At 32.6% G+C, this 22,545-nt stretch overlaps 1 protein-coding gene across 1 annotated transcript in view; it reads left to right on the plus strand.

Annotated features, from left to right (window-relative positions):
• Window positions 1–268: 268 nt before the first annotated feature.
• The window catches only part of LOC121120521 (peptidyl-prolyl cis-trans isomerase F, mitochondrial), an 82,685-nt gene continuing 60,408 nt past the window's right edge, over window positions 269–22,545 (plus strand). The window contains exons 1-2 of the mRNA XM_040715403.2: window positions 269–488; window positions 19,079–19,231. Coding sequence (XP_040571337.1) covers window positions 305–488; window positions 19,079–19,231 — 337 coding nt within the window. The 5' untranslated portion in view covers window positions 269–304. The remainder of the gene's footprint in view (window positions 489–19,078; window positions 19,232–22,545) is intronic.

Here is a 22,545-nt window from a genome sequence, read left to right on the forward strand (position 1 = left end):
ATAATAACCCGGTTCTTGGTGTAATTTTAAGAGTCGTATAAAGTAGTGACCTGTTTTTTTTTTTTTTTTTTTTCGAGTTTGAGGTATATTTGAGTCCATCACTAATCATTATGTATACACAATTATTATGTTCGTAGATGTATAATTCTAGGGGCCCAATACTATGTCAATCTGTGAGCGCGCTTTTCTTTCCCTCTGTTTTTTTTTCTTCTTTTTGCATCGCTTTGCGTGCTTTCGGATAAAAATCCTTTTTTTTTTCTTCTATTCTTTTTACGAACTTTCTTCAGTTGGTTTTGAAAAGTTCATGAATCGAAACAGTGAAATGAAGCTAATATTTTTCATAGTCTTTACATTATATACAACGAGGGTCTTGGCCAAGGCGTCAAAAGATGTGTCTCCTGGGAAGGAACACAAAGGAGTCGAGGACTCCTTGTCATCTTCCTCTCTCTCAGCCTCTTCCTCTTCAAATAAAGTATCAGCTGTTCCAGGTAAAGAAATAAAAAGTATACCAATATAATAGATTAATGCCCTATTTGTAAATATACTTTGATGGAGTCAAAAAAGTGAGGAAGAAAAGCATATATTTAAAGCTTTTTAATTCCGCTAAAAGGATTCCCCCTCCCCTTTTCTCCATTGATGTCGTCTTTTACAATTTTATTAAAAATAAATTATTTTTTGTCAAATATTATTATTTTTTCAATTAACTACAAAATAAATAATAGATAAATGTTTTTCACTATGTTATAAATAAACAAACAAAAAGTTTTTTTAATGAAAAAAATATCTTGTTTGAATACCTTGCATGAAAACGAGAAATCACATGATGTCCCATTGTTTTTAAGCATTATTTTTTTACTAAATAATTATTGTCCTTATTAAAAACTTTTAATAACATCATAGATGCATTTATGAGTATAAAGGAACTATATATTAGAAGCACTTATTCATTGATAGAGTTGGCCATTTTCTGTTGTTGGCCACAATTATTTTTTAATTTTTGAGGCAAGAACATCCAAGTTTCAAGGATAATAATAGTACAAGGTTAGACCATCATTTAATCAGGTTTGCTAGAATTTTCAATCTGATGTATTGTACCGACTGCTGGCAAGATAGGCAGATTTTGACAAAACACGCAACCACTCATAGTCTATGACGTCACTAGAATTTTCAAATTAATGTCTCGTACCGATTACTGGGCAAGAAAAACAGATTTTGACAAAACAGGCAACTACTCATCTACGATGACGTCAATATTAAAAGCATTGTGGAGGTCAAACATTAGTCGTACATGCGTTATGGTAACATCTTTTATTTCTATTAGCGTTACAAAAGTGCAAGCAGGCCTTCGCCACTTTCTCCTTTCACAGATCCTGGAATTCCTCCTTGATCTGACGGATAAGTTCGTCTTTGGCGTTGTAGTCGGTTCGTTTGATTTGTTGTTCGATTGCACACTAAAAAAATCCATCAATTTGAGATCTGGCAAGTTTGGAGACCTTAAGTCCGTCGAGATGAAGTCGTCAAAATTGTCTTGGAGCCATTTGATACTTTTTTTTCTAGCTGCGGCACGGAGCCGAGTCCTGCTTCTCCATTTAAATCCCTCCTAACCTCCCGAACAAGCGTCTCACTTGTTATCAGGGAAGGATCCGCACCCTGACCAAATTGTATTGATTCCATTTTTTCTAACTGGTGCTTGACTGCCTTTGTTTGAACAATTAATGCAAACAACTCCTGAAGAAATTACTTTATTAGACCAAGGGCGACTTAAAAGTGGCGGAAAAGATACCTCAAGTCACAAGTTTTTTTTGAGCCAGAAAGATCATTTCTAGCTCATATAATTAATGCTATTTTCTCATTTCACATTTAAAGCTGTCTAAAAGGGAGTAGAATGACGCGTGTGACATTGATGGACAAGAAGGATGTTTTTTAGACAAGTTATCTTCCTTCCTTTCATAAATCAAAGTCACATCCTTTGGACATACTACTTATTTTTATAAACAAATTAAAATAACTTAAGTTTTAATCCAAGTCTTTTTTGGAGATTCACTTTTTAATTGACAATTGTGCAATAAATTGTTTAGCCATATATATACATAGATACATGATGGTACATTTTCCTATGTTGCTATTAAGCTAAAAAGTTTAACAATAAAGGAATAAGACCATATAAATTAATGAAGCTGTGAGCGAAGGTAATTCAATATATTTATTCTCTGTTAGAATAAGACATTTACAAAAGTTTATATATTAAATTATATTTGTACATATCAAAGTGTCCTGTTTTGAGAGTAATTATTTTATTTAACTGACATTATTTTCTGCTAGGGGAAAAAATATAGCAAATATGAGATCTCTAAAATGACTTGGTTATTGCACACCAGGGGTGTTGCTAGTTTTCATCATTGGATGGGGTTAGCCCCAAAAATGATAAAAAGACGGAATATAAAAAAGTTTATTATATATACAAGATGGGCATTCAATTCGGAATAGCTTTAACGGCTTAGTATGAGACTTGTATAAGAGATAAAAAGATAATTTTTTATTCATTTGAAAGCCACATTAAATGTAAAACTATGAATTATAATGAAAGCCTTCGTTTTCGATCCATATCTGTACATGGCGCCTGAATAGCTGGTATGCCCTTGCTACCTCATGCAGATCCAGGTACTTTATTGCCTTGACGATGGAGGCCTTCGGGGCCTCTAATGAGGGATTATCATTCTTGCAGGTGATCTTCTTCACCCAGCCGAACAGGTAAAAATAACAGGGATTTAGGTTTGAGCTGTTGGCTGTCCACTAATTTCACAACAAATTTACGAACGTATGAGCAGGTAGAATGTTGTTTTTTGTTTTGACAGCTATTCAGAAGGGTTTTGCGTCGGGTTTAAAAAAATGGCATATAACAACGAAGTTTTTATTCCACAATCGCCGAAAAGGTAGATTGTCCTTATTGCAATCTGCGCCGTACAAGACAATCTTTAGATGGCAAACTTCTTAAAGTCAAGACATGCTCCCGTTTCTGAGCTTGAGTCAAGTCCGTTAGTGACACCAAAAATGATTATATTTAAATTAAGCTTTTATTTGTCTTTATTTAGAACAAAATCCATTTTTTCGTTAAACTTGTGTTAGTTGTAACATAGAGGTTTCACTTTATATAACGTGCGGTACATTAAAATATAAACAATTTTAATTTCCAACATCAATAAGATATAATTTATTAAACTAAGCTGTAATGATGGCTTCCAGATGGCGGTGGAAGGTCTGTCACCGACTACAAATGTAGTCCTGTTGCATGGCGTCTCAGAGCTGGCTGACAGTTGTTTTGAGGGTCTGGGTGTTTGTATGAGGGACATACCTTCCCTTCGACATTTACCCAAAATGTGCTGTCCAAGAGGTTTGTATCAGTGGTACAGGTGGCGGCCAAAAGTGTCAAAAAAGAGTTCAAAAGAGTCTTGCAAAAAAAAAAGAGATGGGGTTCTTTCATTGTTGGTGTCAAAAGTGGTCTCTCCACCCTCACAAGGCTCTTTCCCCCCGTTTTCAGATAGTTCTCTAGATAGATCTCTTAAATTGGTCCTAATGGGATTGAGGAAAATGGCCTGGCCTGCTTTTTTTAGCTCCTCCTGATCCAGTTTGGCAAGTGGACACTGTTCCTTAAGACACTCAACTGCTTGGAGTGTGCGAATGGAAATTCGTGGATTACGTTCAAGTGTCATTTACTGGACTTGTACATAAACTAGAGAACTCAGATTTGTTTTGTTTTGTAACTAATTGTTTATGTTTTAATATATCACAATATGAATTTTATTTTAAACACTCATTAGTAAGTTTTCCGATTTCAATGGGCCACCCATTATCGGTTTTGTTTTGTTTTCTTGGGTAGGGTGGGACTTCAAGAGCTTTATTTTGGGTGTGGACTTGAGCCTGGTCCCCCCTTGCAATTGCTAGCGGCGCCACTGTTGCGCATTATTACTTTAAATGTGAAAGAAATGAGCCTTTTTTGGGTCAATGTTGATCATTTTCAAACTTTTATGAGCATAGCAAATTAAAAACAATTGTATATAATTGTTTTATTGTCTTTTATTATCCTCAGGAAAGTTATACTTGGGGGGGGTATGGGGGAGCATATGTTTTTAAAAAGTCTAACATTTGCTCCATAAAAACAGTTTTTTTATTTTATTAGCTCAAGTAAGCAGTGATAATCTACTGAAAATGTTAGCTAGGAAAAAAAAGTCCTTAAAATATGTTTTTTGACATACATTTGAATCAACTTTTCAACTATATAGAACGTCATCAAATGTGGTAATTTTTACTCAAAAAAAGATTGTAATATGGTAAAAAATTGGATTTATAGACTTGAACCTTTACCAAAGACGTTTTTTTAACTGTCCCTGAAAAAAAAAAAGATATATACTTGTCCAGTACGGTAAAAAGTACTCTAATGTAGTATTTTTAGGTGATATTTTTAAATAATGCACTAGCACACTTTATACCAAATTTTTTGTGAGGCTTTAAATACAAACTTCATCTTATACTATCGATTTCATTCAAAACCTGTTAGAAGGTGCATTAATGGGTCGTAGGAAATGGAGGTCCACTTCATACTATTTTACATTTGAAATCGTACATGTTATTATTAAAAAAAGTAACAGCCACTTCTGAAAAAAAAACGTTTTTCTGTTCGTTAATGATATCATCAGAGGCATTGTTAGGATGACGGGATTAAATATTGATAGGTTCATAACGTAAATACTATTTTTGAGATGCAGCCCCAAACAAACTTTTTAAGGGTTCTGTCTAAATGGGATTTTTCTAAAACGATGTTTCCCTCCAGAACGCGCTCTGAAACAATGGACTGAAAATTAAACCGTGGACCAAAAATTCCTTTTATTAAATAAGTTTTTTTTTCTTTCCTAAAAAAAGGTCATTGATTTTTTGGGAACGATCAAAACCGACTTTAGGTATTGAGAACGTATTTTGTATTTTAATACAATACCGATTTAGGATTTTCGGACAAAATCCCAATACTTGCCAATACTGTCTTTTTTGGTATTACAATATATATTTTATAATCTCCTCCATAGACTAAAGCTGTTAATCAAAGTAGTCAAATGATATATGCTTGTAAGGATGTATTTCCCCATGAAAGATGTTGTTTTTATGATACATGTACAGATGACGTCAGATTATTATTTTTTAGTCATTTTCTATTATGTCGTATGCAATTTTTTTTCCCCTTCGTAGAAAAATAATTGCTTCCATTTCTTAAATAGAAAAATCAATAATTTGAATTTTTTTCCTAATTTGAAATTTGTCAATTTTTTTTAACGCTTTGCAGTTGCATTGAATAATGTATTACACAAGCTTTTTTGGCCATTTGCTCCGCCTTTTATCCTTGGCCGTAGTGATACTGTAGAATGTATAGAATTGTCTCTTTTTTTTACTTCAATTTTTGGAACGCTGTAACACACAACTGGCTTCACCAAACACAATACTTTTTTTTAAAGTCTATTCTTAACCTTTTGAGCATACTTTAAGGTTTTTTTATATATTGTATTAATCGTGAATTATGGCTTATTTAAGACATCTATCGAAAAACGCTCAGAACTCTTTACTTTACCTAATAAAATATATGTGTACCTCTAAAACTACTCAATGAGAAGTAATTTAAAGAGAGAAAAAAATCTACAAAACCCCCCGGTTAATAGAATATTGATGTTAATTGTTTGAAAAATGGGGACGTCACCAGGGGCGTCCGCAGAAATATATTTTGAGGGGGGGGGGATTGCTTTTTGGAATTTTTTTCAAAATAATATATTCCAAAATCTACAGTTATTTACGAAAAATTAAATTTTTTTCGAAAATCTATATTTTCAAAAAATTAAATTTTTTGGAAAATATTTCAAAACTTAAATTTTTTCAAAAAAAATTCCTAAATCTACAGTTATTTTTGAAAAGTTCCTTTTTTTAAATATTCAATTTTGGGGAGAAAAATTTCAAAAATCCATATCTATTTACAGAAAATAAAACTTTTTGACTAAAAAATTTCAAATATTATATTTTTTCGAAAAAAGGAAAAACTCCTTATTTTAGTTGGGGGTACAGACCTCCAGCCTACCCTTTGTGGACGCCCCTGGTAGTATACTGGATATAATTTTTTTAAACTGAGCAAGAAAAAAAAAAAACAATTTAAAATGTTTATCCTTTTAGAAAGAAACCAAATTATTTCTGATAGTTTCATAGCTTTTTGGAAAAGGGAAGTTTTGATATAAATGATTTTTAAATTAAATAAAAAAAGGTGAATTGCTACTAAATGAATATAATTTTATTACAATTTATTATTGTGTATAAAACTAACTTTTTTAAACATTCTGTAATTCTATTATTTTTATTCATAAAAGATAAAAACAGAGTAAAAATATACAGATGTCAGAATTAATTATAATTTTTGTTTGTACAATTTTACCTCCTTCATTTTATGCTCTTAAAGAGTATATAAATACAAATAAAAGGTATTTTATTGAGTATGTAATTGAATTATGTCTAATTAGAGGACAATGAATTCCTACATTGTATAAGAAAATTAAATTAAATTTTTTTAATTATTTTGAAAAAAATTTCAAAATCATATTGTTTTTCAAATATTGTATTTTTTCATAAGAAGCAAAAACATTCTTAATATTAGGTGGGACTACAGGCCTCCAGCATACCCCCTGTGGATGCCCCTAATCACCTACCTGATATAATGTTTTTAAACTGTGTAAAAAAATATTTTTTTAACTCTAAATGTGAACGAACTTTTATAAACATTATATAATTTCATTAGTTTTTTATTCCTACAAAACGGAATTAAAATTGACAAATGTCAAAATTAATTAATTTTTTATTTTGCCAAGTTTTACCTCCTTCATTCAATACTCTTAAAAAGTATATAAATACCAATTAATTGGTATCTTATTGCGTATGTAATTGAATTATGTCTTATAAGAGGTCAATGAATTCCTGTATAATCAAATTTATTAACCATACTGAATAAATATTGCCGGATTTTGGTATATTTATAAATATACCACCGTATGCATACCTTTAGGAACGTCCAATGGGAGTGGGCTGGAGGGCTTTAGTCTACCAAAATTAAGGAATTTTTGCTTTTTTATTATAATTTTTGTCTTCATTTGAGTAGAACATACAACAGAGCAAACAAATTTTTTTTTTTTTGAAAAGCTATGAATTTATATTTTTATTAGAAATTTAATTCCTACAAATTTTTCTAAAAATTTTATATTTGAAATTTCAAAATTTTTATTTTTTTGAATACTAATGAATTTTTGAATTTTTTTCCAAAAAATGTAATATTGGAAATTTAATTATATAATTATAACTATAAATCTGATTATACGGCACACGACGCTTTTGTGTATGAAACAATAATTTTTGTGAGGTGTACATGGCCGGTATCTCACCAGTTGAAAATTCCTGGTTTAACCCCTTGTTGGACTCGGAGTAGAATTCAATATCGTCATCGTAGTAATTCCTGCCTATATTATTACTTGATACTGATTGGGATAATTTAAGAAAACGTCATAACAGTTGCTCTCCTTCCAATCGTCAGATTGACCACGTAAATTTTCAGTTTTTTTTAGTTTTTTTTTTTTAACATACAGATGGATCTATGAGTATAACTTTTCATGATATTATGAAAAAGTTTTTGAATACCTCATTGATTGCCTTTCATTTGCCAGAGTCAATGCACTTTCATACAATATTATGTGCCTATAAGATACACTCCCATATCAATGTATATTAATTTTAACTCATAATTTATTTTACTTGATGTTTTTGTTTACCGACTTTTTTTTTTACTTTTTAAGAGTTGTCGTAAATTTTATGATTCTAGACATGGAAAATGTACTAGTACAGCGTGTCCAAGCGAATTGTGAATGAAACTTTGGAAAGGTTTCGTTGACTTACTAGATAATTATTTCTGCACTATATCAAGTGATAGAACAATTAATGCAAACAACTCCTGTGAAGCAAATTACTTTATTAGACCAAGGGCGACTTAGATGGAAGCAAAAAAAATCGTGTGTCAGTGCTTTTTGACGTGGGACTAAGCTTTGACCTAATGTCTCGCATCCGCCCCTGCCCCAAAGGTCTTATTACAGAAATTAAAAAGCTGAAAGACGACAACAAAAGAGTTGAGAGGAGGCCAGGAAGTGGTGAGCAAAATTGGGAAAAGGCCAGCAGACTGTATGGTATTTTTGGTGTCCATAAGGGCCTCAAGATCGGTGCAAATGTGTACCCAAAGTTGGTGCAGACAGTGGTCTTTCCCTGGTTGAAAACTAGCTACACCAAGAGCAATTAAGTTTTCTATTAAGACTCTGCCCCCTAGCGACAAGGCGATAAAAACCCAAAAGTGCTGTGAAATACGTGAAGAAGACCTGCAAGGTCTTCAGGTCTGTGATCGAGGCCATATTGAACTGTCCTGTCTTTTGGGTTAATGTCAACTCCCATCCCCCCTTTCCCAATGTACAAAAGTTTTTTTTCTGTGGAGGAGAATCAAATTACTGATTTTGTCAATTAATTGAAACTTCATTAGATATTTTTTGCGGTTTATTAACCATTTTTATTTAATGTTTTTGAGAGATAACACTAAATATTTACGCACTCATATACATCCAAATTATTAGGGTTTTAGCAACTAATTTTAAAACTTCAGTGCTACATATTGTTTATAAAATAGAAGCTATCAACAAACATTTATTGTTTTTTAATTGAGTTTAGAATGACGTCAGAGTAGGACACGAGACTCAAGATAACAGTTTTAATTCGTGTGAGTCATTCTCCAAATGAGATCTAAATCTAATTGGAGTGGCCAGGGTAACTTTTAATTATAAAAAAAGAAGTTGGAAGAGGATGGAAATTTTGAAAGGGAGGATATGATGTGGCAGGAAACGCTTTATCAATACAAATAACCTCAAGAACATCATTTGGAGAAGTCAGATTATTGACCTCTTTATCTTGAGTGACGATCTTTTCACTCAAGGTAGGGGACTTGCGTTGTGAATATGTCTCCCAGCACGACAATGACCCAAAACATACTGTCAATCTAACAAAATAATTTCTCCAGAAGAAGTGTCTGGGTGATTAAATTTCCAAGACTACTCACGCTAATAGGCGAGTGCCCAAATTGATAATTCTCCTAATTGTTCCTAAATTTCAGTCCAAGACTAAGGAGTAGAGATGAGTTTGCTAAGGAGGTCGACCTCACTTGAGCTAGTCAATTCGTCTGCCAGGGGGGAAGTAGGCTTAAATGACTTCCTTTTAGCGTGTAGGGACCTAAGAGTTTCACACAACCTAGGAGGAGGTCAACCAGGTCTCTGATTCCAATTTTCTTCGCTTTCAAGCCATTCTGAAGAGAAGAATGAAGATGGTCTAGACTGAAACGCTTCGGGTGTGAGTCCGTGCGTTGTTTTCCAAAAACCCTTTGGCTATAGCCAGTATATCGCATCTAGGAAAGAAGAAGGGATTATCTCTGCTTTTACCTATGCACCGTGATAAACTTTATTATTTAATCATCTCTATTATGCAAATTTTGAGAAATAATCGGTTATTTTTTATAATTTTCATATATAATATATAATAATACTGTTTATCATGTAAAAAAATAAGTTGAAAAAATATGGAGACATTGAAAGAGGAGAAAGTCCATTATCAATGCATATTATCTCTAGAACATCATTAGGAGAAGTCAAAGTGACCACACCATAGCCCAAATGCTAATCATCTGGATTATTCGTTCTAGCCACTTCTTAAAATAAAATGAGCTGTTGACTATACCTACGTCCGTAAGTCCAGCATCTCTTTCCCTAAGATAATTACTGTCATAGTAACAGCTGATGGTGACAAAGTTGAATAGAGACATATCTGACGGTATTGTAGATATTTTTATATAAAAGAATATATTTGCAACATATATTATAAGAAATATATATTAAGAATTCAAGACAAAACTGTGCAAATTTTAGTCTTCACTCTGTATGTATATTTTATGGTTTGCATTTATGTATATAGAAGTAGGTGGACACTGGTTTGGTATCCCTTGTGGCTCTCATCACGAAATGTTTATATTTAAGTAACATAATATTTTTGTTGCTTTTAATTATTAGCAACATAACCATTCCCCCCTTTACTCATAAAGGGAGTTGCAAAAAAGCTTAAGATGATATTTTTAGCATGATAATAAATTATCAAAATTATTAATATTAATAATATCAATTATTTAGACTTTGTAGTTTTTCATTATTTTTCGTGAAAAAAAAAATATATATATAATTAACAGACTTTATGCACTCTTATATGATGATATTAATAAAATATATATACAGGCTTATTAAATGAAACTGAAAATCAAGAAGGTAATCCTGACTTGTACTCAATATGAAGCTGACACACCTGGACCCATTAATAATTATAAGGAACCCGTTCACTAACTCACACCAAAAATGGTTGCAGTATGAATTGCCACATACTCTTTTTATGCAAATAAATCTAATTTTAGTGTCGATGAGTGCTTGTATCATTGGTGTAAATCGGAGCTGGAGACGTGTTTTCATCTTCTCTTAAATTGCCCAAAAATACTTCCCTCATTGGAATGGTGGAGTCAAGGTTAATAGAAATATAAGGTTAGACCATCATGTGATCGGCCTTGTTAGAATTTTCAATCGGATGTATTGTACCGACTACTGGGCAAGACAGGCAGATTTTGACAAAAAACGAACCCACCCATAGTCTATGACGTCACTAGAATTTTCAATTTAATGTATGGTACCGATTACTGGGCAAGAAAGTCAGATTTTGACAAAACACGTAACCCCTCATCTACTATGACGTCAATATTAAAAGCGTGGTTGAAGAAGTCTAACATCAGTTGTAGACGCGTTATGGTATAACCTTGTATTTCTATTACCCTTGGGTGGAGTGTATGATTGTCGGAGCTTATAAAGTGGTCGTCCTGAGCTCCTATGATTGCCTTATTACAACATCCCCCAACCATCACGAGGATTTTAAAATTCAGTTCCTAATCGTCAAAGTCCAGGGAATTCTGTAAGCGGTGAAGTTTGGGGAGGAAAAATTCCATTATGCTTAGAGGTTCTCGTGTCCCAGAGAACAAGATGTTACCAGGACCAGTAAACTAATAATCGGTTTATCTCAAGTGTTGATAACCAGGTCGCTTCCTCCCCCTTTTTTTCGTTTCACTTTACATTAGTCATTGGTATTATCAATGTATATATTTATGAGCTAGGTAATGTGAGACTATTGAGAATAAATAGTCTGTACCGAAAGAGATGAACAAAGAGGAATACATTGAAATAGCTTTGGGTGAAATATTTGGTATCAAGGCCTCGGGTGCCCCTTCTTCCACTCTTTTTTCACGACTGACTGGCCTCCACTCCATTTATTTTTTTTCTGTCTTCTTTTCTTTTCTTTATATTTCGTAAAAATGTATGTAAATGAGTAAAAATATATTTTAATGACCGTAATTAATAATTGTATTTTTATAAGATATTAGATTTAGATCTGTTTCATATATGAAGCGAATATAATTAAAAAAAGTAATCTTAACAATTGTATTATGAAAATTACTTATAAGTCGCTATGAACAAGGGGAAATCAATATAAGTCCAACTGGATATTAAACATGGAGAAGAATTACTCCGTTTTTAATCCTCAATTCTACTCTGAGCCATACAAGAACGTATGTTTATTACCAATTATGCTAATGGGTGGCATTTTGTACATGTAAAAGGGGATGTGATGAGGAGGAGATGGCAAGGAAATAAACAAAGACGAAGTCAAGAATTACTCTGATATTCATCCTCAATCTTACTCTGAGTCCAACTAGGACTTACAATTATAACACCACAACAAATCCTCGGACTGACTCTCACTCTTTAATGAACAAACACGAATGTTAAATCAGGTATAGGAAAGGAAAATTTACTCTTAAGATTAACAACTCAAAAAAAAAAACGTTATTGATTAGCATAATTGATAATAACTCCCCGATAAATCCTGTTCGTCACTGAAGAGAAGACTCACTCGTAGTTACACTTTACACTAAGATTTTCTCTCCTTACGAATGAAATAGCATTAATAACTGCTTTAAAAAAAAGTAAATTAAAACACTGTTCAGGCTGACAAGGACAATACAACTAACACTTAGGATTTACAATCTTAATACAAGCTAGGGATGTGAAAATAAATTCATAAACCGAGTTCTGTATAATATGACCCATACGCGTGCAATATTGCAGGCATTAAAAGGTTACAGATTAATAAAGGAGACTTCTATGTACAACTTTCTATACGGAACTGTTGATTGTTGGTCGTCAAAAACGGGTCCATTTCCCTCCAGAAACTTTGACCAACTTTTGACTCAGTAGACTTATCTTTGGACTTCTTTTTCACAAATTTGGCCTACAACATGATTGGGGTTGCCTCATTAGAGCGTTTTGTACGAGTAAGTTTGACTGGTTTAGGGCTTCGAGGAAGATTCTTCTAGGCACTATCAAATACACTAGATGACATAGCGTTAATCTTCAACTTTTTGTTTCTTCTTTGTCCATAAGTGACAAATATTTTTTTGCAATACGTTTTTTGAAAGATGACAAGAGCAGCTTGTGCAAGACTTATTCTCTACCTATTATCAATTAAAATCAAGCAACCTCTGCCATTAATTAATAAAAATGTGGAATCGATATTTAACAGTTTTTACAAAAGATTTTTGGAAACAAAAATAAAATCCTATGGCTCACAAAGAAAAAACCATTTATACCCTAAGACTCCAACCTACTGCTAAGGGAATTAACTACACCCTTGATCGTGTCCACACATATATAAGTTCGTAATAAACAACGTATCTAAATAGCAAACCTACCAAAGTGTATTTTAATGAATAAATAAATAAAATCTTTGATGTTTTTAACTTTTAAGGACGTTTAATTAATGTAATTAAAAAATTACTTAATAAAAGGTAGAAAATATATAAGTATGTATCAGGAATGGAAATAGTTTTTTTATTTATTTAAGTAATGTTGTTAAGTAAACAAGTCAAGGTTTTGATTAAATTATATATCTCATCGTCTAATTTTTATATTTTGTGATCGACAATTGCTTCTTAGATAAACATTCTGATGTATGAACCTAAACGTCTTCAGGGACAGAGTCAAATTTTTACTACATCTTAAAATATTTTTTTACATACATACTGGGTGTTCCATTGAAATCTAAACACTTACGACTTCAATAACACATTAAGGTTGAGTGATTGAAATTAATTTATGTTTCGATATTAAAAACATAGTTACAAAATAAACAAACCCAAGTTCTTTAGTTTATGTACAAGTCGATAAAATTACAATTGAACCTAATACACGAATTTCAAATTGTGCACTTCAAGCAATTGGGTGTCTCCAGGACCACTATCTACGCCGTCAACTAGTTTGAAACGTTGGAATGGAAGAAGTGATCTGTCATAAATGCCAAACTAGATCTGGGCGATTGAAAGAAAACAGTCTAGGCCAATGCCCTCAATTTTATGAAGGTCAATCAAGAGATTTCGGGGGTTCACCCAGACCGTCCAGAGAGCTATCAAAAAAGTTAGTATAAAGAAGGAAATCATTAATCTTGGTTTGTGCATGGACACTTTGCTGAAACCTTTATTGCAGGAAGCTACAATTCCGAATGACCACCCTGCCCAAAAGGAAACTTTGCCGAAAATAATAATAAATATATATTTAGTGATTATTTATGCTGCAATCCTATTTAATCATGATTCCCTTTTATTTTTGACCAATTTTAAAGGATAACAAGTCGGATTATATGCCACGAATTGCATTGATTAAGTGATGATTTATTAATACCGAGTGGTTTTTTAAAATCTGAACCCTTTGAATCTTAACTTTCAACAATATATAATTTATTAATTAATACTAGAATTTTAATAAAATTAATACTATAAATAGATGTTTATCTGAGCTCTCTTAATCATTAATGTACCATCCTTAGCGGCAACGATGGCTTCCAGACGGGGGTGAAGGCCTGGCACTTGCTGCGCATCTACTTCTCTATCATGGCGTCCCAGTGTTGCCTTAGTGTAGCTTTGAGGGCCTCTGTATTTGGATGACGGACAAAGTAGGCATTTACCTTGACACGCACACAAAAGGTGCACTCGAAGGGGTTGGCATCAGGGTTGTAGAGGAGGCCAAAAGTGTCAAAAAAGAGCTCAAAAGACTCATGCAAAGAGTTTTGAAACGGAAGATATGGGTTTCTTTCATTTCTGATGCCAAAAATGGCCTCTCCACCCTTTTTTTAACCCTCTCAAGTCATTCTGTTGTAAACCCCGATATCTCTTGCATGGGCCCTCATAGCCTTGAAAGGATTGGTATAGACTGTTTTCTTTAACTCCTTCGGATCCAATGTTGCCTTTTTTGAGAGAGCCTTTCTTCGTCTCCAACGTTTTGGACTTTCTGGGAGCGTATACGGTGGTCCTGGAGACGTCCAAATGGTTGGAGTACAGAATGAAAATTTGTCGATAATTTGTATCATTTTCTTTACTTGTATTTAAGCTAATCTAAGGTTTGTTTTGTTTTGTAACTAAGTGTTCGTTTGGCAAAATGTGCTCAAAGCTCTAAATTAATATTATGATTGTTTGCTAATCAATGAGCCTTTTATATTGTGAATAATCCATCATGTCGAATGATGAGTACTTCTTCCTTTCCGATTTTGTCGTGTTTGTTTATTAATTTAATTTATTGAGAGTACAACAACGGTTAAGGTTCAAACTACATTCCACCCACATGCTACTCTGCTCTCTCTGTTTATATAATGTTCATTAATGAATATAATTAATAAAAAAATATTATTCTACAAAATAACACTCATTCATTTAATTGCATCACATATATATCATATGAACAAAACCTATTTATCATACTTTCAATTTAAATTGAATTAGAGTATGAAATCGCAATTATCCATGTATTGAATATATTGTTTTGGCCAAATGCTCCAAATTGTAAATTAAGTCAAAGTTAATAAGAATACAAGATTAGACCATTATGTAATCAGGCTTGCTAGAATTTTCTATTTGATATACCTTACCAACTGCTAGGTTAGATATTCAGATTTTAACGTCTTATACGTAGTATAATAATAGCTGTACTCTAAAGGTAAGAGTAAAGGAATGCAATATATATTTGCTCTTGGTGAAGATACTTAGATACCTATACAAAGTATAATCTTCATGTAATAGGGCTTGCTAGAATTTTTAATCTGACCTATTTACCCACTGCTGGGCAAGACAGGCTGATTTTGAAAAACACGTAACCACTCATAGTCTATGACGTCAATATTGCTAGAATTTTCAATTTGATGTATTGTACCGACTCCTGGACAGGAAAAAGTGATTTTGACCAAACACACAACCACTCATTTACTACGACGTCAATATTAAAAGCGTGGTGGAAGTCAAACATCAGTCGTACATACGTTATGGCATAACCTCGTATTTCTATTAACCTTGGTTCATAGTAAAATTTATTCTCCATGACTTCACTATGAAATATATCAGTGAGAAAAGCGTTTCGGTATAAGCTTATATTTCTATTCATCTTGAATTCAGTAAACTCTTCTTTGGGGAAAATGTTTACGTCCATTAGTCTGTTCACACATAAAAATATATATAAAGGTCGTTTAAGAACATAAAATCTTTTCTTAAAAATGTCATTTGAAAAAAAAGGAATGGAAAAATATTGTTTAAAAAAATAAAAAAAAACATAAAAAAGAAGTCCAGAATAGTTATCCATGCCATAGGTCTACTCACACTAAAGCTGTCCCTGGTCAGTGTCTGTCAGAAAACATGCAGAATAGAAAAAAAATTTATTTTTTTAAGTCAATTACAAGATCCGAATATCCCATAACAAATAGCTAAAAAAGTTTTTAAATCATAAGGTTTTACTATCTGTATCTTAGGGGCGCTTAACACGGACTCCTCTGTGAAAATCTTGCATCATTGCACTTAACTCTAAATAACAATTTGATAAGAATTTCATCCGAATATTGTTTCTTTTTTACTCCTCTTTGACTTTTTGAAAATTGTACGCTGTTACGGAGCATGATTCAATATAAGTAAGAATGTGCAGTAGATTGATCACAATTATGAGCATATTCAATTTATAAAATTAAAAAGTTATATGAATATTTATTTAAAAAATAATGATATATTTAGTCTAATATTTCATGCGTTAGAATATGCATATCTTTTTTAATAATTCTTAAATTAATCTGCATAATTTTTCTTCCATTTATTTTATTAATGGCTAATCATTAGTAGATGGAATTTGAAAAAAATATGCTTGTCGTTATGTTAAATAGAAAATAATCTGTAGAATGATATGGTAGCCCTTACAATTTAAAGAATATTTGGAAGAGAGCAGGTTAGCTGTATTGACGTTTCATAAGGTTTGCTTAAAACAGCTACGGGGAAATAGATATAAACATGGATTCTACTTCATATTTAGCAAAAAATATAGATAGGAGTTACTTCGGTGCCGATTCTCAATTCCATTCTGTGCCCATCTTCTAAATCCTCAACCAATCCAAAGTGTTATTCTCCGCCTTTCCTGAATAATATTTAATATTTGAACGTGGATTGGTTGAATTTGAATAAGCTATGGTCAAGTTTGTAACAATTTACAACAATCATTTGGACAATAGTTTCATGGTTGGGGAAAATTGGCATACTACCAAAATCCGGAGTGGAGCTGGTGTCAAAAGTTGCCTCTCCTCATTGCATGTCTCTTCATGGACTTGAGGGGATAGGCCTGGGCAGTTTTCTCTATCTCCTCCGGTTCCAGTTTGACCTTTTTGATAGAGCCCTTCTTTCTTTCCAGCGTTTCGGACTTGCTGACGGTGTAGACAGTGGTCCTGGGGACGCTCAGCTGCTTGGAGTGCAGGAATGACAATTCATCAATCACGTTCAAGTGTCCCTTTTCTCGACTTGTACGTAAGCTAGACAACTTAGGTTTGTTTTGTTTTATAACTAATTGTTTTTCTTTAATATACAGAAATATCGATTAATTTCAATTACTCAATCTTCATTAATTATTGAATTATTTAGTGTTCAGATTTCAATGGACTTTCTGGTATTTTAATATACTATTAAAATAAATCCGCTACAAAAATTATAGATCGTTCTTTTCTTTGTAAGTGGACAAACTTATAAGATCGTTAGAGAATCGGGTACTTACTTTCTCCAATGTACCTTGTCCCTAAGTATCTTTGTCTATGTAACATCGTGATGCATGAAAGATTCTATTATTGTAGACCTCTTTTATTGTCACGTAATGATGACAAATAGAGGGTCTACCACCACAAAAATTAGGCATTATTAATGCTAACACTTTAACTCATCCATCAAATAACTAAATACCAAATATTGTAAGTAATGCATTTTGAGAATTACATCGATGATTAATTCAAGAACACGAAGGAGAAAATTGAATTAATAATACAAATGATTATTTTTCTACATCAATTAACAAGTTTTCTATAAAAAATAAATACAAGAATTCTATTATTAACTCGTTATTTGCAATATTTCTCGTTTTCTTACTAAAACAGTGTTAAAATCTCGACCGCAAAGACAAGGCAAAATGTATTCGTTAACGAATGATATTTGCATTTTTTTTTAAATTTTGAACTGACAAACTCTAGACAAAATTGAATAAAATTGTTAACTAAATTAATACTAAAAATTAAGCTAGTAGCCTTTTATATGAACTATAAAAAAAAAAAACGTAATAAAATGTATATCTTCTGGATGAAATACTAGAATAGCCAACACCCCAACAAGGAGCAGAAAAAATAACTGTCACGAAAAATGACAGAGTCAAATTAAAATGTGACGAAACAAAGGCAAGATGAAATAAACAAAGGGTTAGAAATGAAAATGAGGCGCAGGTAAGATGAAATACGAAGGAAACCAGGAGCAAACAAAATGAGAAACAACTTTGCAAAGACGAAGCGAAATGTAACGAACCGAAGACAAAACAAAATGTACCAAAACGTGGGTTCAAAGATAACATGACGAGGAATAGACCAAATGTGACGAAAGAAAGATAAGAATTAAACGTATAGAAGACAAAATGGGACAAAACGTTGCCATAAAGACGAATTTTGATGAAATTAGACAAATGTTCAGAGACGAGATGAATTTTGACGTAACAAATAAATCAAACAAAAATTTGATGAGACAAAATTGAGTCGCATTTATACTCTACAAAGACGAGGAAGGCGACAAACGAATGGTCTAAATTGACGAAATGAGGTAAAACGTTACAAAGACGAAACCAAAACGAAGAAATGACTAAATGTATGACAAAAACAGTGAAGTGAACAAAATGAGACAAAACGTTACAAAGTCAAGACGAATTTTGACGAATCGAGAACAAACATTTCGAAAACAAGACGGAGTTTGACGAAATGAGACAAAGTGTTACATAGAAGAGACGCCTTTTGACGAAATAAGAATAAAAAACATGGCGTAATAAAAACGAGAAACAATAAAGACAGGGCGAAATGCGACGAAACTTGATAAAATAATGATAAAAGTAAGGCAAATAAATCCTTGACGAAGACGAATTGATGCATGAGCAAACGTAATGTAGCAGAACAACGATGCGAAGATTTGTGACAAAAAAAAAAAAAAATAAATAAAAACTGACCTGAGAAGACTACACTTTTTTTTATTATCAAAATGAAAAATAACCATTTTAATTAAAAAATAACTAAACTTTTTATTGCTTTTTTCGAGAGAAGTTGCAGTAAAAAGAAATGAATGGATAAATTCCTGCCTTTCAAAAATAATAATAAAATTTTTTTTTTTTTTTAAGAGGATACATGAAAGCCCTGGAATTTTAATCGATGACGTTGTAAAAAAAAAAAAAAGTCTACATTATACATAAATTATACCTTTTTATAAAAAATGAAAGCTAATGTGTTTTTCTTTTTCATCGTACAGACTGTCATTATCAACGAGGATCCTGGTCGGGCTGCGATTCCGTGTTGCAATTAAAGAATCGTACAGATACGTTGAAAATCACTCGCTCTCATTCTTCAGATTGCCAACCCACCCGCACTGTTACAAAGCGATGCAATCGTCCTTCCAAGAAAGGTAAGTCTATCTTAATTTGGACAAAAATGTAACTACTTTTAAGTAGTGATGGGACAATTAAAAAAAAAAAAAATGCTGATTCTTTAAAATTTTAAATAATAGTAAAAAAATACTATCAGGGGCATCCACAAGATTATGTTTTTTTGGCTGAGAGGCCTTGGTGTATGTAAATTATTTTATTTTTTAATTTGGAAAATTAAATTTTTACGACAAAAAATTCAATAAACAATTCGATATTTAATTTTATTTCAAAAATCCCCAACTATTCACAAAAAGTTAAATTTTGAAAAACAATTTCAAAAACCCATGGCTATTCACAAAAATTCAAAAATACATAGTTATTCAGAGAAAATTAAATTCTTTGTAAAAAAAATTGAAAAATTTCAAATTAAATTTTTTTTTTATATTTTCTAGTAAAAAGCAAAAATTTCTTTATGTGAGGGTAGCTATTTTTTTTTACAACTTGGAAAATTATATATAGTTAAAAACCAGTAATAAATCAGAATCGCAAATTAAATATTATTCCCCCGATGTCGATTCTCCGAATTCGATTAACCTCTACTTTCAGGGCTAGAGATTCAAATAGTCATGTAATACTATGTATAGGGTCCTTCACTGGAATTGCTATAAACTTTGCCTTCATCCAGATCCTATGGCCGAATTTTCCCCCTGCTCATACAAGAAGTTAAAACTGATTACTAAAGATGACATAAAGTTGAATGACGTCATCCCAGACCTAACTTTATATGTTGTAGGCCTGATATGCAGGACAAAACTGAACTGGAAGGAAACTGAACTGTCTGAGACTATATTCTGTGATCCTGAATTAGGATCGATACAACATTAGTTAGCTGACTCATAAAATAAATTTTTTGTCGTTTTCATTTTGTGTCAGTTGTCAAAATGAAACAGTTTATAATAAACAAGCCGGTCGAATTATACCTCGTGAACCACGAATCAAAAGCCATAGCCAAACTCGCTGACTACCCCAGAAACACAATATGGAGGGTTGTTAAGAAGATGGGCACCTCTGACAACACCACCAAGAAAGTCAGGACATATATCAGCCGACTTCTACCTGTGATACTTATAAATAAATTCCAGGCTCCTGTATATTTTTCATATGTTAATTTATATATGGCTTTTAGTAGGTTGTCCCATTTATTAAAAATACCGTACTATATAAATAATTGATTTTTGTGTTAGGTGCTTAGTTAATGCACTTTCGAATTTTTGAACCCATGGGTTTGGTGTGCGTATTGAACTACATATTCAAAGGGGGTATAAATATTTAGTGAGGGACCTACTATTTTTTTTAACATACTTGGTGGCCCTGTCGTTGCACAAAACAAGTTTTGGGGACGAGGTATTTTAATTTTGTTAGCAAATGATGGAAATATTCCGTGAGCAATTTTTTACTTGGAAAATTTTCGTGCACGCCAAAAACTATGAATATAGGCTAGTCATACAAATTTGATATAGCTTTATGCGTGATGTTTTTTGTTAAAATTACTACAAAAATAACAAAGCATTCAAAAAATAAGTATGAATTGTTCAAAAATAAACCAGCGATATCAAATTAAAAAATTCATTACCATAATGTACATATATAAAAGTTTTTATGTAATACACTGGTCACAAGATTAAATATTCAATATACGCAAGGGAAGATGTACAATAATCTGCATAGATATTATATTCTCGTATCTCCAATATGTGGCTAAGGAAGAAATATTCTTTTAATACATAATAATAAAAGAAAATAATTGAGTTGGAAGACTTTTTGAGATTGTGAATAAAGACCCTGCCAAGTTTCAATTGCATAAGATAGAATAATATATTTAATGGTTTTATGGTTTCTTCAGTCCTTCCTACTGCGTACTGCGTTGTTGGAAAAGAAAGGAATATTCAATAATAAAATAAGGAAAGATTATACGAGAATGAAGATAAAGGTTTGATCTTTGATGTAGAGATATATCGTGTACGGAAAGTTTACTATAGCAATACAAATATTTGGAATATATCTTAATGAAAAAAATCAATTAAGATGTAGTATTTCATTCTACTTTCTAATACAAAATTTAAATCATTCAAAAATAACACACAGATAAATCCTGACCATTTCTAACAACCACACCCTGTATTATAAGGAAAGCATTACCCTTGGTTATTTATATTTTAAGCTGAGAGGTTTAGTCTCAGCCTTAAGTTAGTCGGCCAACTTTTAATTTAAAACAACTCTTTACGATGGATTAGACCTGGAGGAACACTGCCACCGAATTAGCTTGTGTAGGACACGGCCCAGCGTGCATCAAGAAGATGATCGGGTATCGAAAGAGAACAGTCTACAATGTTTCAACCATTTGAAGGAGGAGGGCCATATTAAAGGAAATCCCACAAGTCCCGGAGTGATAAAAAAATAAAAAATGAACTCCACTACTCTTCGTTGGCCTAACACGGCTCTTGAAAGCATCTTTTAGACTTCGATTAACGATCCTTTCAAGAAGCCCAAGTATGCAGTGCAACAGTCTCCAGAACCATAAACACTAACCTGAGCAAGAAGAAGAAGCTACAAAAGATATATCCTTACAGACAAAATGAAGGACATATGAAATCATATTTTATCTGGATGAGGTACAATGGACTGTCCACAGATCCCACAACATCCAGAACGACAGATGGTTGGCCATAGTGAGAGAGATAATGTTCCCCACGTCTTTAAAACCAAGTTTTTGGCCAGTGCCATGCCCCTTGGGATCATTGGGAGCAACAGCAGTGTCATGGCCCATCTTCTTTGAGCCAAAAGATAGGATGGGTGCCGACAGGTACTGTGAACTCCTGTCTGTCCAAGTGATACCTTCGATGAAAGCTGAGGCCAATGGTGTCGAGCTCTTGTTTCAACAAGACTTGGCCCCCTCTACGATGGCATGCAAGACCCAACACTTCTGGAAAGAAGATAAGGTGCCATTTATGGACACACAGACATAGCTCTCTAACTCTTTCGATATTCATCCCATGGATTACTTCGTTCATGAAGATTTATAAATTCACACAACAGCATCAACTCCTTGAAGACCTCAAACATGCGGGATAGGGACAAGGTCTCCCCTGCAGATGGGGTCAAGACCTGCAAATTCTTTAGACTTGTATCGAGCGAATTATTGGCGAAGATGGTGGAGACATTGAATGATTTCCTTCTTTTTTTTTTGTATTATTAGAACATGAAAATAAAATTTCAATTCTCTACTTTCTTCCTTTATTGATCAGGATGCAGCTAAAGGTCTTGCAGATTTACTTGTAGGACTCTGCTTACT

Source organism: Lepeophtheirus salmonis, chromosome 6 (genome assembly GCF_016086655.4).
Source record: "Lepeophtheirus salmonis chromosome 6, UVic_Lsal_1.4, whole genome shotgun sequence".
Classification (NCBI taxonomy): domain Eukaryota; kingdom Metazoa; phylum Arthropoda; class Copepoda; order Siphonostomatoida; family Caligidae; genus Lepeophtheirus; species Lepeophtheirus salmonis.